Source organism: Salvelinus namaycush, chromosome 7 (assembly GCF_016432855.1).
Source record: "Salvelinus namaycush isolate Seneca chromosome 7, SaNama_1.0, whole genome shotgun sequence".
Lineage (NCBI taxonomy): Eukaryota > Metazoa > Chordata > Actinopteri > Salmoniformes > Salmonidae > Salvelinus > Salvelinus namaycush.
In genome coordinates, this window is record NC_052313.1 from 24,065,661 (window position 1) to 24,084,118 (window position 18,458).

Sequence of the window (18,458 nt, forward strand, 5' to 3'; positions counted from 1 at the left end):
CCATTGCTTCCTTGCAGTGATGTGTGTTTGTGTGCACTCCGAGGGAAAGGTGATGGCTGCTTGCTCATCTCGTTCACTGAGTGACCAAGGCTAGCAGGGGCACTACTCAAAAGAAACAACTGAGTGCTTCACAATAAAAAATTATGACATTCAGACTGAAAAAAATAACGAAATCCTTCTTTCCCATTACAGATTTTAGTGGGGCATGCTTGAACTTCACACAAAAAAACAACTGTGAAAATTCTATAAAACATTTCAAAAAGGTAATTTTTGTCAAAAAAAACAACAATGATTTCCCTTTTCCCCCCCCGGTGACCATTTTCCATCAATTTATTTTTCCTGCCAGATTAGCATTTTTCTAAATCTAATCTATCATTTTCTTTTCCATTTGAGGGCACCTTTAAGGTTTATTCTTGGATCGGGTATCGTCTACTTTCTGAATAGCATTACGCTACTACATCCCATTTTCATTCATATCACACAGTCAGCCAAATAAACACTAGTCCTCCCTGTTACGAAACCAACTAGCTAGCCTACTGACTTCACTACACTCGCTAAGTCTAGGGGTCCTAGGCCTAGCTATAACCTGATTTGATGTGTGCGGACCGTGATGTATGCATCTGCCCAGGAGACAGCAACCTTACTTGGGTCCAGGGCTAGCTCAGTCTTGACTCCTTTGTCGGCCAGCTCAAACAAGTTATGGATGTTCAAAGTGGTGACAAAAAAATATAAAAAGAAACTACAAAAAGGCATGCCCAAAAAATAACGATTCAAACCAAAGGCCCAAATGGCCCTCAAACTGCAGCAGCCTCACGGCTATGCAAGCTGCCACACTGACTGATTACCCACACCTGTGCACAATCAACACTTAACAAAACTTCCTGGCAGAGCACAACACCTGACTCAGTTGGTGCTGTCACCTGGGGATGGAGTGTGAAAGTGGTAGTGTAGTGTCTAATTGTACTATAAGAACAGCTCCAACAGTTCAAAGAAAGATTTATTTATCCCTTCCCTCTCTTTCTGTCATCTTTTCTCTCTGTCACAGTTGCAACTTCCTTTTTCAATACACCACTCCTCTTCTATTGACGAGTCATCTCCTCGTGATACTGGTAACTATCAGGGGAATAATAGTGGGCCTTAAGACACATACTAGGGGTGCACGATATATCGGTGAACATATCGGAATCGGACAATATTAGCTAAAAATGCCAACATTGGTATCGGCCCAAGTCTAGTTAAACCGATGTCAAAGCTGACGTGCATACCTATATAACATAGGTACATGACGTAATGCAAGCATTTCGCTACACTCGCATTAACATCTGCTAACCATGTGTATGTGACAAATTAAATTTGATAATGACGCCACGTAAAATGTTGCGCTACACGTGCAACACAGCATTCCTAAACTAGCCCACAATGTATGATGTGTGGATCGAGCAGTCAACAAGTCAGCAGTCATTTGAAAGAGTAACAAAATTTCAGCGAGACAAATCAAAGGCGAAATCCATTAAAGCCGAGATAATGGAATTCATTGCCCTTGACAATCAACCGTTCTTTGTCATGGGTGATGTTGCAACTGGTCGAGCACCGGTACACACTACCAAGTGCGCTATTTTTCAGATGTTGCCCTACCGGAGTTACACAGTAATAGCGTCACTGCTATTAACGTCACCACATACATACTATGGAACGCCGTTTGGGTCTTTGCGTGTGAAAAAAGATACAGTAGCACTGTCAACGCTGTACAAAAAAGCAAACCTCGGTCACGAACAATGTGTTTACAATACCGCATTGGTAATAAAGCATAATTTGTTCGACCGCATCTTCTGGGGTAGCTAGCTTTAGCTTGGTACCTAGCTAGCATCAATACAACCAGCCTGAAAACAATGACCAGAAGAACCTGCAGTAATTTTCATTATTCTTAGCAATGATTTAGGAATCCTTGTGAGTAAGTATTAGCTAGGTTGCCACTTGTTGTTCGCCTATTGAAATTGAACTTAATTTCCTGAAAATAACTAGCTAGTCAGCAACTTGAACCCTGTTCCCCAAAGCTAACGTTATAATCTGGCTAGTGAGGCTCGACCACACCGGGTTATGTATTGTGAAGCTAGCCACAATAAGGATTAGGCACAATAGTGGAATTTGCGGTTTGCCTTCAAAATAAAAGAATGTCATGAATGACAGTAATGCAAATGAATACAAATAGTAGAATTATGCCATACTTTCATTTTGAAGGCTAACTGCAAAGTCCACTATTGTGGCTATTCCTTATTGTGGCTAGCTTCACATAGATGCGTTCGCCCACCATTAATCAAATAAGAGCTGTCTTATGAATTAGGGTTATTTTAGATGATGACACCAAGTATATAGTTAGCCAGCTAAATATAGCTACTGACACAGATGTTGTGTTATTTGACACGTCAAATAGTGTTATTTGACGTGTATCTTTTTTGACACGCAAAGACCCAAACGGCGTTCCATAGAAATCCTGGTTGAGAATGAAACGACTGAACAAATGAACAACGAAACAGCACAGCAAGTAAGTGAAAGAAATAGGTTTTGTGTGTCCATGTGTGTGTGTGTTAAGTATTTAACTGTACTAGAATGCTTAAAATGCCGATAAAATTGTAAATATCGGTTATCGGCATCAGGTTTCTTGGCAAAGAAAATACTGGATATCGGTATCGGCCAAAAATATCATATCACTAACACATACTGTAGCTAGCTACACAGGATATTGTACAGAGAGCTGTTTCCTTCCATATTCTACTTGTTATTCAGAAAATATAATGAGAAATATTATTCAAATGAAAAACGGCAACCAAATGTTGTTTTTTCTTAATTGTTTTGATAGAGACATCACGACAGCATACATTTAACCTGTGCTGCACACATGGCCAATTTATCCTCCCTCAATCATCTTGTTTTCCCATTTCCCCTTGCTATTTGGCTAATGCTGATTGTGCCCAGCCACTCACCATAATGGTGGACTTGGCGTCGAAGGCCACTCGTTTGACCCTCTGGAACATGCCGTCTCCTCCCTGGGCCTGAGGGGAAACACACAGACAGAGGATGTGGTGTTATAGTGGAGCACTGGGGAGACTGGAATGTGAGTGAGAGAGAGAGAGAGACATCAGCCTGCCAGCGCTTCCTCATTAGAGTCTTTGACAGCATAGCAGCCATGAGGTGAGCTGGCTGGGCTGGCACGAGCCTGGGGAACAGAACAGGGTTCTCACTATCCACTGCTGTTTACTTGGTGGGGTTTTGGTTTGTTTTGCCAGGCGAAAAATAACACTGCTGAACGCTCTGGGAAAGAGAAGGACTTCCGTTGTGTTTGGATTACGGTTTAATTCATCTGTGACTTTATAATAAACAAGAGGGGGAAAGGATGTCACTTTTTCCAGCTGCCATTTAGTGGATTCAATGATGTATAGAAACCCCTGATTGCTGATGCTATGTATTGGCCATAGAGCGGCTTTAAAGCCACCGGTTGGCCATATTGGCACTCCCCAGTAGGAGCAGTACTCCATAGGAATTAATGGAATCCTACAGTATTTAAATGACATGTTTCAACGACAAAATTACATGTCTTTAAGTATTTGGTTGTTGTAGTGGGGATAGTTACATAAGTCATCTCTAAATATTATACTTTAAGGAATTAAAAAATATATTTTCATTTTTTATATGTATGTTTAGCTCACATAATATAATTTAAAAGTATGCATTAAGGTGTCTCTAATAGAATGAATAGGGGGGAAAAATTAATAAATGCATTTCTATAGCTTCCAAACGATTTTTTTTACAACAGTGGGGGGGTGCCAAGATGGAGGCATGGTGGCTTCAACACAGCACCCCCATATGTCATCTAGTGTACATATAAATCATTGAGTGGAGTATATTATAATGCCAAATACTGATACTGGAATATATTATATGCCAAATACTGACACTGTAAATAAATATTTAGGAGCCAGAGTAATGGCAGAAAGGCTATGTAGAAGAAAAACGATGTAACATAAATGTCAATCGCAATAAAGGATATTGCCAAAGAGTCCATCCAGTCTCATTGGAATTCCCTGGATAAATAAAGACTAAACAAAGCCTGGACCGCTGCACAAACAATTTGAGCTTTTTGTTGCAGTTAGAATGGTCAAATAAATAGGGGAAGGGAAAAGAAAACCAGCTGGAGCCAAAATGGCGGAGGGGAGTCAGAAGAGTGGAGTTGTGGACCTGAGCGGAACCGTCTAGAACACTGTTGATGAAGTGAACCAGCTGCTCCAGGGTCTCCACGGGCTCGCTGGGCAGGAAGTACTGCTCATTAGACGTGTTGAGGATGATGATGGACGGCACCGACACCTCTCTGTGGGGGAGAGAGGAAGAGGAGATTATCACTCTAAAAAAGGTCACAGAGATATGGCAGATAACCAATTCAGAAGATAAACTATGCAGCAAAATGTCAATCTCAATAAAGGATGATTGCAATCGTTCGACTGCAATCATTTTAGCAGTGGAAGGATTGAGGTACAGGCAGGTGGGAGAAATAGATTGGAGGGTTGGAGCAGGGATTGAATCCCTGTCTATGGTCAGGAGAGCACTATAAGCCTGGAGCATTAGCACTAGACCACGGATCACATGCGCCGAATACAACAGGTGACTGTGATTACAGGGCTACAGTAGGCAGGAGGCCTTTGGCCAGTGGGAGGTCAGGGGTGAGCGCTCTCTATTTCAAGCACACTCACTACCTCTATCAAATCAAATCCCATTTTGTTTGTCACATGCGCTAAATACAACAGATGTACAGTCGTGGCCAAAAGTTTTGAGAATGACACAAATATAAATTTTCACAAAGTTTGCTGCTTCAGTGTCTTTAGATATTTTTGTCAGATGTTACTATGGAATACTGAAGTATAATTACAAGCATTTCATAAGTGACAAAGGCTTTTATTGACAATTACATGAAGTTGATGCAAAGAGTCAATATTTGCAGTGTTGACCCTTCTTTTTCAAGACATGCAATCCGCCCTGGCATGCTGTCAATTAACTTCTGGGCCACATTCTGACTGATGGCAGCCCATTCTTGTATAATGAATGCTTATAGTTTGTCAGAATTTGTGGGGTTTTGTTTGTCCACCCGCCTCTTGAGGATTGACCACAAGTTCTCAATGGGATTAAGGACTGGGGAGTTTCCTGGCCATGGACCCAAAATATCGATGTTTTGTTCCCCGAGCCACTTAGTTATCACTTTTGCCTTATGGCAAGGTGTTCCATCATGCTGGAAAAGGCATTGTTCGTCACCAAACTGTTCCTGGATGGTTGGGAGAAGTTGCTCTCGGAGGATGTGTTGGTACCATTCTTTATTCATGGCTGTGTTCTTCGGCAAAATTGTGAGTGAGCCCACTCCCTTGGCTGAGAAGCAACCCCACAAATGAATGGTCTCAGGATGCTTTACTGTTGGCATGACAAAGGACTGATGGTAGCGCTCACCTTGTCTTCTCCGGACTAGCTTTTTTCCGGATGCCCCAAACAATCGGAAAGGGGACTCATCAGAGAAAATGACTTTACCCCAGTCCTCAGCCGTCCAATCCCTGTACCTTTTGCAGAATATCAGTCTGTCCCTGATATTTTTCCTGGAGAGAAGTGGCTTCTTTGCTGCCCTTCTTGACACCATCCTCCAAAAGTCTTCGCCTCACTGTGCGTGCAGATGCACTCACACCTGCCTGCTGCCATTCCTGAGCAAGCTCTGTACTGGTGGTGCCACGATCCTGCAGCTGAATCAACTTTAGGAGACGGTCCTGGCGCTTGCTGGACTTTCTTGGGCGCCCTGAAGCCTTCTTCACAACAATTGAACAGCTCTCCTTGAAGTTCTTGATGATCCGATAAATGGTTGATTTAGGTGCAATCTACTGGCAGCAATATCCTTGCATGTGAAGCCCTTTTTGTGCAAAGCAATGATGACGGCACGTGTTTCCTTGCAGGCAACCATGGTTGACAGAGGAAGAACAATGATTCCAAGCACCACCCTCCTTTTGAAGCTTTCAGTCTGTTATTTGAACTCAATTAGCATGACAGAGTGATCTCCAGCCTTGTCCTCGTCAACACTCACACCTGTGTTAACGAGAGAATCACTGACATGATGTCAGCTGGTCCTTTTGTGGCAGGGCTGAAATGCAGTGGAAATGTTTTTTGGGGATTCAGTTAATTTGCATGGCAAAGAGGGACTTTGCAATTAATTGCAATTCACCTGATCGCTATTCATAACATTCTGGAGTATATGCAAATTGCCATCATACAAATTGAGGAAGCAGACTTTGTGAAAATTAATATTTGTGCCATTCTCAAAACTTTTGGCCACGACTGTAGACCTTAACGTGAAATGCTTACTTACATCAATAACCAACAATGCAGTTTTAAGAAAATATTTACTAACTAAACTAAAGTAAAACATTAAATACGAGAAGTAACACAAAATAACTATAATGCGACTATGTACAGGGGGTACGGGTACCGAGTCAATGTGCGGGGGTACAGAGTAGTCAAGGTAATTTGTACATGTAGGTATGGGTAAAGTGACTATGGATAGACAAACAGCGAGTAGCAGCAGTGTAAAAACAAATTGTTCTGCAGTCTTATGGCTTGGGGGTAGAAGCTGTTAAGGAGCCTTTTGGACCTAGACTTGGCGCTCCGGTACCGCTTGCCGTGCAGTAGCAGAGAAAACAGTTCATGACTTCAGTGACTGGAGTCTTTGACAATTTTTTGGGCCTTCCTCTGACACCGCCTAGTATATAGGTCCTGGATGGCAGGAAGCTTGGCCCCAGTGATGTACTGGGCCGTATGCACTACCCTCTGTAGTGCCTTGCGGTCTGAGGCTGAGCAGTTGCCATACCAGGCGGTGATGCAACCAGTCAGGATGCCCTCGATGGTGCAGCTGTAGAACTTTTTGAGAATCTGGGGACCCATGCCAAATATTTTCAGTCTCCTGAGGGGGAAAAGGCATTGTCGTGCCCTCTTCACGACTTTCTTGGTGTGTTTGGACCATGATAGTGTGTTGGTGATGTGGACACCAAGGAATTTGAAACTCTCGATCCGCTCCACTACAGCCCCGTCGATCTGAATGGGGGGCGTGTTCGGCCCTCCTTTTCCTGTAGTCCACAATCATCTTGCTCGTATTGAGGGAGAGGTTGTTGTCCTGGCACCACACTGCCAGGTCTCTGACCTCCTCCCTATAGGCTGTCTCATTGTTGTCGGTGGTTATGTCGTCAACAAACTTAATGATGGTGTTGGAATCGTGCTTGGCCACGCAGTAGTGGGTGAACAGGGAGTACAGGAGGGGACTGAGCACACATCCCTGATGGGCCCCCATGTTGAGGATCAGTGTGGCAGATGTGTTGTTGCCTATCCTTACCACCTAGGGTCGGCCCGCCAGGAAATGCAGGATCCAGTTGCAGAGGGAGGTGTTTAGTCCCACGGTCCTTAGCTTAGTGATGAGCTTTGTGGGCACGATGGTGTTGAACGCATATCAACCATGATGCCAATTAAATAGTAGATTATAGTGTAAGAAGCACAAGAAACAAAAATAACAAAGAAGCTTTACAGTCAAGATGGGATACACAGCTCTTTTCGATGCGGCTCTACTTTTCCTGAGGGCATTGGTATTTGGTATGGATGAAAGGCAATGCGATGCAGAGTTTTTGGAGTGTCATCTTGATCTTTATGCAAACAGTGTGCGACTCTGGCGGCATCATGGGGCCACAGTTAAAGGAACCTTTACAAATTAGCTGACAACTGAATCAGAGGGAGTCTAGCACTGGGTGGCCACACAGCTGAGGTGACATATACAGTGTCACACAGACACACAGTGTAACCCAGAAGATCAGACACAACTGCACAGCTCAACTGAGAGAAGGCACACGTATAGATAGATACAATGTACACGTGCGTGCACACACACACACAACTACACAGACCAGCTGAGATAAAGCATGTTGTGCATCACTGTGCACACCGCAGCTGAGCTTAGGCACACAAGCTGCGCACACACACTAGCTTTGTAGACAGCCCTCCACTACACCACCATTAGGCTGAGATCTGGAGCTGTGCACACACACACACAACCCCCCCCCCATCCACAAACCCTACGTGAGTACTCCATCTGACATTCAGCCGAGAACCAACAGATGGCAGACATTTTGAATCAACATGGATTAGCCCATTCACCTTTCAGAGAGCAGACTGCTGGGGCTTTTCAGCAGCACTTCCACTCTCACTCTGCCTGCTTTGCCCATGCATATTGCAGAATGGCTCTCAGTCATAGCAACGGCCATTACGGAGAGTGCGAGAGTCGCCACGGCTCTGGCTCCTCCAGGTTTCCACCCAAACACAATGCAATGAATGCATACCATATGCCCGGCTGTGATGTTGCAGCGGCATTGCTACGTCGCTAATCCTATACTCAAACAGACGGGCAGAAACACTAAAACCAGCCTCAGACGTTAAACTACATGGGACTAGGGAGTGTGTGTGCTTGCATGCGCGCACGTGTGTGTGTGTGTGTGCACGTGTGTGTGTCTGCCAGATACGACTGGGCGCTTCTCGCTGCCAGAGAAGGAGCCCAGTAATCTGTGTGATGAAGGAGGGGAGGATAAAAGGCCATCAGATTTATTTCCCTGGCCTTCCTAAGGGAGCGGGATTAGTGGCCATTGACAGGCCGGGATTTTATTCCTCAAAGGAGGCCAATTAATCCTGGGCAAACTCGGTCCGGGGCCGTCCAAAAGAATCACAGACACACACAAGCAAGCACATATATACACAAGCATGCAAACAGTTGTGTAATCACTACCCACCCTATACACATTTTAATATGTATGTCTATTATAATCCCCCATCACAGTGTCAGCATTACACACAGACACACAGTGTACTTTGATCACAGACATATTCACAGTAACACATTTGCTGTCATCACAAACACACTCTGTAAACCCCTGGTGTGATTAAAAGAGCATGTTTACTGTAATCTCCCTCACACAAACAATAACATTCCGAGGTATTTAACCCCCCCCTCCACATACACTAGGGTTGTCATGATGCTAATATCGCAATTCATCCGAAATACCGTGTTAAGGAAACAAAACATGAAGCAGACTTGTTTTTGGGGGAAAACAGTCATAATGTTGAAAAAATATATATTTTACAGAAAGTCATTTTTTCAAGGACCATCGAGTTTAGTCTGCTCCATGTTTTCTTTTTTGCCATGGAAAATCTGGTATCACGACAACCCTAACCAAACAACACGTTTTGGTCACGCTCATATTAAAAAAGACTAACCAGGTGAATCCAAACGAAAGCTATGATCCCTTATTGATGTCACCACTTCAATCAGTGTAGATGAAGGGGAGGAGACAGGTTAAAGAAGGATTTTTAAGCCTTGAGACAATTGAGGCATGGATTGTGTATGTGTGCCATTCAGAGGGTGAATGGCCAAGACAAAAATATGTAAGTAACTTTGAACAGGGTATGGTAGTAGTTGCCAGGCACACTGTTTTGTGTCAAGAACTGCAACACTGATGTGTTTTTGACATAGTTTTCTGTGTGTATCAAGAATGGTTCAGCACCTAAAGGACATCCAGCCAACTTGACCCAACTGTGGGAAGCATTGGAGTCAACATGGGCCAGCATCCCTGTGGAAAGCTTTTAATACCTTGTATAGTCTACGCCCCTATGAATTGAGGCTGTTCTGAGGGCAAAGGGGGATGCAACTCAATATTAGGAAGGTGTTCCTAATGTTTGGTATACTCCTTGTATTATGTATGTATGCATGGTTGCATGCATACATTACACACACACACACACACACACACACACACACACACACACACACACACACACACACACACACACACACACACACTATGTCCTGTGCCCCCGCTGCCCCGCTGTGATCCTGCTGGCCCTGCCAGGCTTGGCGGTCCGGGCTAATTAACAGTGTGGTGGTGTCAGAACAGCAGCAGCACAGGCCTCTCAGAGCATGACACCACACCACGCAGCAGCGAGCCCTGTCACGCAGCTCCATACCAGGGCTTACTGCATCATTAGCACAGCTCTCCCTCCGACAGCCATTAAAGCACAGGCCCAATAAGACTCTAATCCACCAGCTTCATAGGACTCGTGTATTCTCCCCTTCTCCACGGCGGTATCTATACAAGGTAAACCTGGCAGGGAGCTAGCATTAGTGATGGGGGGAAAAATAAAAAGATACAGTTACATATCGGGATATTATTTTTTCAATATATTGTATCGTTTTGACAATGTCGCAATATTTTTGCGCTAGTTGGCTGTACCTGCACCAAAAAGGCAGTATTTTTCCTTCAAAGCTTGTTCTCGATCTTCTTTTTAAATAGGTAGCCATTTTGTTTTTAGCACTTTTATTTCCCTGACTGATCAAAACTCATTCTCATGGCTCTCTCTTGTCCCTCTGCAGCAGACATATGGTAAGCAATATGTTTGGAACATCGAATCGCACTAAAATCACAGTATCGAATCGCAATACATATAGAATCGTAATACATATCGTATCAGCACCTAGGTATCATGGTAATTCTGACAATTCCCAGCCCACTAAAAGCAAATAACGGTCAGTCCCGGGTAATTGACAGATCCAACAGAGTGCATTTTAATAGCGGAGGCAGACTTTAAATTGCGGTTTTATGGAGTCTGACAGTGTGAGGTTACTGCGGTAGCCTAGGAAACCTGAGAAGGGAGTAGGGGGAAGAGAGGAGGAGGCAGTAGAAGGGAGGAAGAGACAGGAAGGTGGTGGTAGAAGAACGGGGTGGTAGAGGAGAGGAGGAGAGGAAGTACAGAAGAGGAGGTAAAGAAGCAGAGAGATGGAGGAGAAAAAGGAGGAGACGCTCACCCCATAATGAGGCTGTTGATGTAGTCGTTTCCATCCATGTGGCCAAACTGGAAGTCTCTGGGGAGATAGAACAAGACAAGCAACAAAGTGAGACACAACATGCATACAAACAAGCTCATTTATGACAAACAACTCATCATAAGACCAACAAAATGAAAGGAGACCAACTCATATAAGCATTGCTATCCTATCAAGAGTCATAACACAAGACCTAGCTTCCTATGAAGACTGAACCAAGGACTCCCTTCTCTCGCCAATGGCACGTAATAGCAAAATAACACAAAATTCCCATCTTCTTTTCAAAAAAGTATCGGATGATTTACCTAAAAACGGTAAGGCAGAGGAAAGAAGAATTCCATTTGTATCTCGTTGTGTTGTTCTGTGTTGGCGCATGCCATTTCTATCTCATTGTGTTGTTCTGTGTTGGCGCCTGTGTGATGCATTGTGGGAAGAAAGCAGGCGATAGGGATGGAAGGGGACTGCCGCAGAAGCCGGGGGAACTGGGAAGAACCCAGTCATTTGTACTGAGAGACGGATTAGGCCGCCTCAACATATATATTACATTCATATTGAATCATGGTTCCATCTGGAACACCTATCCCCTGGGTGCCAAACAATACTGCCGGTGCCAATATCAATGACATGTTTATGAAGACACTCAACTATTATTAAACTCGATCTAATCTGGTTAGGCTGAAGCTCAGTCAGATAATATTGGGCTAAAGACTGAGTACTTGAAGTGAGGCTTGTTGAATTCTTATTCTAAGATACCAAGCAATTGTGAGACATTACTCTTACCCAAGAGGAAGCTAGTTTATGGACTTCAATGAATGAATTCAGTGTGTGTGTGTGTGTGTGTGTGTGTGTGTGTGTGTGTGTGTGTGTGTGTGTGTGTGTGTGTGTGTGTGTGTGTGTGTGTGTGTGTGTGTGTGTGGATATATATGCCTGTGTGTGTGTACATGTGAGAGACTTTTGGAAGAATATATTATACACATTTTATGTGGTGAGCGTGTCTATAAATGTCAGTTCATCATAGCAATCACCATAGCTCTCCCCGCTCAACCGCATAAATATTGCTGTCTCCCTCCCGTTCCCCCTGTCTTCACCTCCCTCTACCTCCCTCCCACTCTCTTTTCAACTCCCTGCTGTGCAACAGACCCACAACGCTAACTCACAATCACTCAAATACACATATCCCCAAACCATAGCACACAGACACACACACCTAGCCAGCACCCAAACACACACAGAGAGAATCACACCACACACACAGACACGTCTCCTTGGGTAGTCTCCTCTCAGAGATTGCATTTATCGCTCTGTCACACTGTTGCGGATGGAGGGCGAGCTGAATGCCACAGTATTCATTACCGCCCTCACACACCGCCTCACTCATCCAAATGACATCTATCTGCATCAGTCGCCTGCCCTGCGTGTCTGCCTCAGTCTCCGTGTCTGCCTCAGTCTCCGTGTCTGCCCACCAGAAGGGGCACTAACAAGGGGGGTGTGACGTAATTACAACGAGCCATCTAGCATTTAGGTTGTGTCAAAACACTGGGCTATAATCTAACTGTGAATCAGGAGAGTGTGATGACTTCAAAAACAAGGCGCGATAGCGTGGCAGATAGTCTAACTGATGATAGGGATCTGTGAAATTCAATCAGCTCTAATGTGGCTGCCTGGAGAGGAGAAGAAACACTTTGATCATAGAGATTTTAGATAATAGCTCTTCATTTAGCTAGAGGGCCAGCACCGGTGAATTAACTAGTAAAGAGAAAGAGCAATATGGAGTGTGTGCCAAGTATGGTGAGATTCTGTACATTGACACTAATATGTATGACTATGTATGGGACGAGGGTCTGTACTGCAGTGAATGCATTTGATGTGTGTGTTCTTACGCATCAGCCTTATGAAATCCCATTTCGAGTTTGTCGCGAGGTAGATCACTTCTTAATTAAAGCAAAAGTAATCCATTGCACGTACCATTCTGTAATGTAGTGTTCCATTCACACTGGTGATAGTTTAATAAGGTATTCTTACAGGAGAACAAAGTCTCGTGAGGTAATAAGTTCCTCCAACTGTGCAGCGACTGACAGCTCCAGAGGAGCGCCTATTTTTGGTAAGCCTGACATTTTGCATAATTACCTCCCCACTGATACTGAATGAAACCAGACATGTCCTCAAAGAAGTACAGCTGGTTAGGCTGTCTCCCCACAGCGATCCCTTGTAATGTGTGTGTGTGTGTGTGTGTGTGTGTGTGTGTGTGTGTGTGTGTGTGTGTGTGTGTGTGTGTGTGTGTGTGTGTGTGTGTGTGTGTGTGTGTGTGTGTGTATGTGTGCGTGCGCGTACACTTGTTCTTCTATCCTCGTGGGGACCTGAAATCTCCAAATGTTCCCACAAGGATAGTAAAACAAGGACCATGAAGACAAAAGACTATTTTAAGTTTAGGGGTTAAGTTTAGAGTTAAAATTAGGGTTAGAATTAGGGGTTAGATTTAGGATTAGAGTTAGGGGTTAAGGTTAGGGATTAGAGAAAATAGGATTTTGAATGGAAATACATTTTAGGTCGGCCACAAGGACAGAAAAACGAAAGTTTGTGTGTGTGTGTGCTTATGAATATATGAATGGTCCATCTTCATCCAAACACTCTTACCTGTTAAAATGCTCCCTGTATTCCTTTGCCACTCTCTGAATCAGAGTCTTTAATCTAACAGACAAATCAAGAGGGAAAGGTACCACATTAGTTCACATCAGTCCATATCGTGACGCTCTTCCCACATGCATCAATTTGTAGGCAATCCAAACAATAAATGCAGCGCTTATCTTTAGTTGAAAAAGCTGGGCGTTTTTAAATGCCGCCGCAGCGGTTTCCATGGAAGCGTGCGATTGTAATTTGTCTAGCAGCACTAGGCTTTAATTTCACAATGTTCTTTTGTACCTGCCGCTTTCCTCTGTCGGGTCCTTCTCGTCGATGACTGCAATCGCCACCAATTTGCCTGTAGAGGGAGAGAGGGATTACAAATCACACTCACAAACAGACAGAAAAAGAGAAGGCGGGAGGACAATAGCCTGAAGATAAAAGGCTTTGGTGGAGATATAGCACATCACTACAGAAGCAGCTAAAACAAAGAAAGCACCAACCAAGATTAATTAATTTGTCATTCTGCATTTGGTGACTTCTTGGTGGTTCTAGAACCAGTGAGCGGAGGCTACTCAGGTGCAGTAGAAGGGGAAGAAGCCCATAAGAACAAGACAAATGGACTCATAAAACAACTGCCATACAACTTAAGATGGGTGTTCATGTATTGTTCAGCGTTCAGGCTTGTGGACTGATGCAGGAAGGAAGCACTTAGTTGGAAATGGTAAGAACTACTCCGCCCTCTGCTGGCGTGTCATGTAGCATTACATGACAAAGCCTTGGTTGAGGTTATTATGTTGAATGTAATGATAGGATGCAATACGGGGGGTGGCCCAATCCCAAATCGACCCCTTGACTCTGTGCACTTGTGGAGATCTGAGAGACTTTGATTGGTGTAAGCACTAGGGTAAAACGTTGGAGTTGGAGCTATTACCAAATTGCTTACACCTGTCAAATCCACCCAGATAGCCACAAGTGCACAGGATTATGGAAAATAACTATACTGTGCTTTTCAGTAGGTTGGTAGAGTACAGAATGTATACTGAACCTGTCTCTCCCAGTTCATACAGGGTGAAGCCATCGATCTGCAGGTAGCTCTGAAATCGCTCTTTGTTAACCCAGGAAGACAAGCCACCGTCCACGTACTCTGCAATTACAGAGAATAACAAGACAACAGAGAAATGTCAAGCATTGATGATCAATTGAGAAAACAACAGTTTACAGAGAATGGTTCAATTGAGTATCGACGCGTGGTTGGGAAGTAGAAGGTCAGACTAATTACTTACTTACTACCTGTTGATATTCGCTATGTGAGGAAGACAAGCTCGCACTCACGCACACAGTTTCCAACACACCCAGACACTACAAAGAGGGCCACACACAGTGGAGATGTGGCTGGACCATCGACGCCACCTCTACTCAAGCTAGTCCTATACTGAACTGCATCATCATCCAGCTGTGGAGGACCATCTCTCATGAACTGCCAGCTCCCTGAATTATTATTCTATATATTTTTTTTTTTCCTTTACAGATTTTGCATGAAAATCGCAATATAAAATAAATATATATTATTTATAATTATGTAAGAATGTGCTATTGGACCAGTGTTCTGCCAGATATTTGTCTATGGGTGAAGTGGTCTGGTAGGATATATTTCAGAACTGCTGCTTACTATAGACTTTTGTAGTATACTGCAGAATACTATACTGCACACCGTAATAACACTTGATTACGTAATGTTTACTTTAGTATTTTTAGATCGGTTGGACTGCTAGATAGCTTTTCTGCTAGCTGCTAGCGTTGTCGATGCTGTTTTGATTTAAACGTGCTGTCCCTGGGGAGCTCATGCCGTGGATTTCCTGTGAGGTTCCCACTCGATCGTGTAGTGCTTACTATAGAATTTTGAAATATACTGTAGAATACTATACTCCACACTGTAGTCTCTTGATTGATTGATTTGACTATTTAAAAACACAAATACAAGCACAAAAGTGGATACAATGCATTAAGACATTTGTTGAGAAAAATACAAATGAAGTTTAAAATGTAGGGATGCACGATATAAATCGGTAAGCATATCGGAATCGGACGATATTAGCTAAAAATGCCAACAATGGCATCGGCTCTATGTATAGTTTAACGCCAATGTGCAAAACCGATGTCAAAGCTGACGTGCATACCTGTATAACGTAGGTAGATGACGTAATGACGCCACAAAAAAAAATACAGCATTCCTAACCTAGCCCACAATGTCTGCTGTGTGGATCTATTTTGAAGTTTAAAAGGAGGATAACAAAAAGGCCCATATGAGGGTGACCGGTAGCGTAGTGGTTAAAGCGTTGGGCCAGTAACCGAAAGATTGCTAGATCAAAACCCCGAGCTGATAACGTACAAATCTGTTGTTCTGCCCCTGAACAAGGCAGTTAACCCACTGTTCCTAGGCCGTCATTGTAAATAAGAATTTGTCTTTACTGAATTGCCTAGTTAAATAAAAGGTTAAAATAAAAATGTTTGTGCTGCTATTAGTGAAATATTTCAATACCACAAACCTAATTACTCATTTGAAAGTGCAACACCTCCAGACGTTCAGCGACTACTTAGAAAGAAACTAAGAGCACACTTCCAACAAGTTCAAGTCGACCAGTCATTTGAAAGAGTAAGAACATTTCAGCTAGACAACTCAAAGGTCGAAATCCATTAACGCCAAGATAATGGAATGCATTGCCCTTGACAATCAACCGTTCTCTGTCGTGGATGATGTTGGCTTTCGCCGACTGGTCGAGCACATCGAGCCCCGGTTCACACTACCAAGTAGGCGCTTTTTCTCAGATGTGCCCTACCGAAGTTACACAGTATTGTTGAAACGCACATCCATGAGCTACTTGCTATGGGCGTCACTACTTTCAGCTTCACGACTGACATTTGGACCAGCGATGTCAGCCCCATGAGCATGCGGAGTCTGACAGCACAGTGGCTCAACGAGGATTTCGTACTGAGGAAAGCCGTATTGCAAACTCAAGAATGTGCTGGTTCTCATATCGCTGCTGCCATTTCAATGGCATTTGAGAACATGTTTGAAACTTGGAAAATCACCAAGAACAAAGTACATGCTGTGCTACGTGATAATGCGCGTAACATGACAAAGGCTTTGGAAGAATGTGGAGTCGGCAGATTGCCATGCATGGCACAGACGCTGCAACTGGATGTGAACATGTTTTGGCCCAACGCAGCATATCTGACACAGTGGCAACAGGTAGGAAGATAGTGGGTCATGTTAAACACTCACAGCTAGCATACAGCCGCCTGCAAGCAATACAGGAGCAGCTTGGAGTGAAAACAAAAAGGCTTAAGCAAGACGTTTCCACCAAATGGAACAGTACTTTTTACATGATGGAGAGCCGTTTCCCTATCCTAGCTAAAGCTGTGTGCAAGTATCTTGGTGCTCCCTGTACTAGCGTGGACAGTGAGTGCCTTTTCAGTGCAGCTTCAAACATTGTAAACAAAAAAATAAACAGACTCTCTTGTGACAAAGCCGAGCAGGTCCTCTTTGTGAAGAAAAAACATCCCCAAATGTTAAAATTGAAAAAAGCCCAATGGCTTTTCTTTTGTTTATTCGTGGCTGGTATAGGTCAACATTTTCATTTCATTTAAAACAAAGCATTTTTGTTATTTTGTTTATTTTTTACATTTCCTAAATGAAAGATGAGATGATGTGTTGTAAATTTGTTCACATTTTACTAGTCAAGTCAGTTGAGCACATTTGAAAAGTTTAAGTTGTGCCATTTATAGCAGTTTATGACATAACCTAGAGACAGTCATTTTTCAAGCAGCTAAAGCTAAAATGATTAACTGCATTTTAGTTTAAACCAATATTTATTTCAAAGCATTTTTAAGTTTCTCCATATGGTCAAGATTGGATAGTAAGAAGAGCCACCAACAACTTCACCATCTTTGTAATATTTGTGTCATGAATATCTGTTGTGTGATCAAATTAATTCATGGATTTGTCATTTACAAGTTATTAAACAATCTGTTACTAACAAATGAAACTTTGTTTCAACTATTTAACTGTACTGGAATGCTTAAAAGGCCGCTATCGGTATCGGCCAAAAATGTAATTGTCAAGTGTGCTCCCTCTCCGGCCTCTAAGTCACCAGGCTGCTCATTATGGCGCACACCTGTCACCATCGTTACGCACACCTGCGCGGCATCAGACTCCATCACTTCCCTGATTACCTTCCCTATATATGTCACTCCCTTTGGTTCCTTCCCCTGTTTCATGTCTGTGCGTTGTTCGTGTTTCTTGTTTTGTATTATGTTGTGTTTATTTATTAAAACACTCACTCCCTGAACTTGCTTCCTAACTCTCAGCGCACATCGTTACAGTCATATTAGTGCATCCCTATTAAAATGTATTTCCATTGTTTTCCTAGTTCACATTTTCACATAACCCACATGAAAAAATACTAAAGCCAGTGCAATAATGTCCTTTTGTTTTCAGTGGGTTTGTTGGGAGAGACTTTGCTGGTTTGAGGTCCAGGCAGTTTATTGGCAGCGCCCTCCAATCAGTTGACTGTCTAAATAAAGTAATATGTATTTCTAAAATATCAATTGTTTATGTAAATGCAGTGGTTAACTGCTTATTTTCTACCATCAGAAGTACAGTACTGTTTGTCACTGTTTTTGGTCATCTGAATCTGAAAGCACTGTTGTATCTCAGAAAGCCATCTAGTGAAAGTAACAGATCTAAGAAGTCACTTTAGTGTCCTCTTAATGCATGTTGTGTGTCAAATAAGCAAACCTAATTCTCTAAGCTTTAAAGTCAATTTTCTTGCAATTGTATACATTTAGCCATGTCTAATGTGTATTCATATGATATTTGAGGGGGGCCACTGCGCTAAGCCAGCAC

General features: G+C 43.1%; 1 protein-coding gene across 1 annotated transcript in view; it reads right to left on the bottom strand.

Annotated features, from left to right (window-relative positions):
- Positions 1-18,458, bottom strand: part of LOC120051115 (protein disulfide-isomerase TMX3-like) — a 55,429-nt gene that overhangs the window by 3,554 nt on the left and 33,417 nt on the right. Inside the window, exons 10-15 of the mRNA XM_038997787.1 lie at positions 14,598-14,696; positions 13,850-13,907; positions 13,565-13,618; positions 10,913-10,969; positions 4,234-4,363; positions 2,982-3,050 (exon numbers count right to left, since the gene is read on the bottom strand). Of these exons, the coding sequence (XP_038853715.1) occupies positions 2,982-3,050; positions 4,234-4,363; positions 10,913-10,969; positions 13,565-13,618; positions 13,850-13,907; positions 14,598-14,696 (467 nt within the window). The remainder of the gene's footprint in view (positions 1-2,981; positions 3,051-4,233; positions 4,364-10,912; positions 10,970-13,564; positions 13,619-13,849; positions 13,908-14,597; positions 14,697-18,458) is intronic.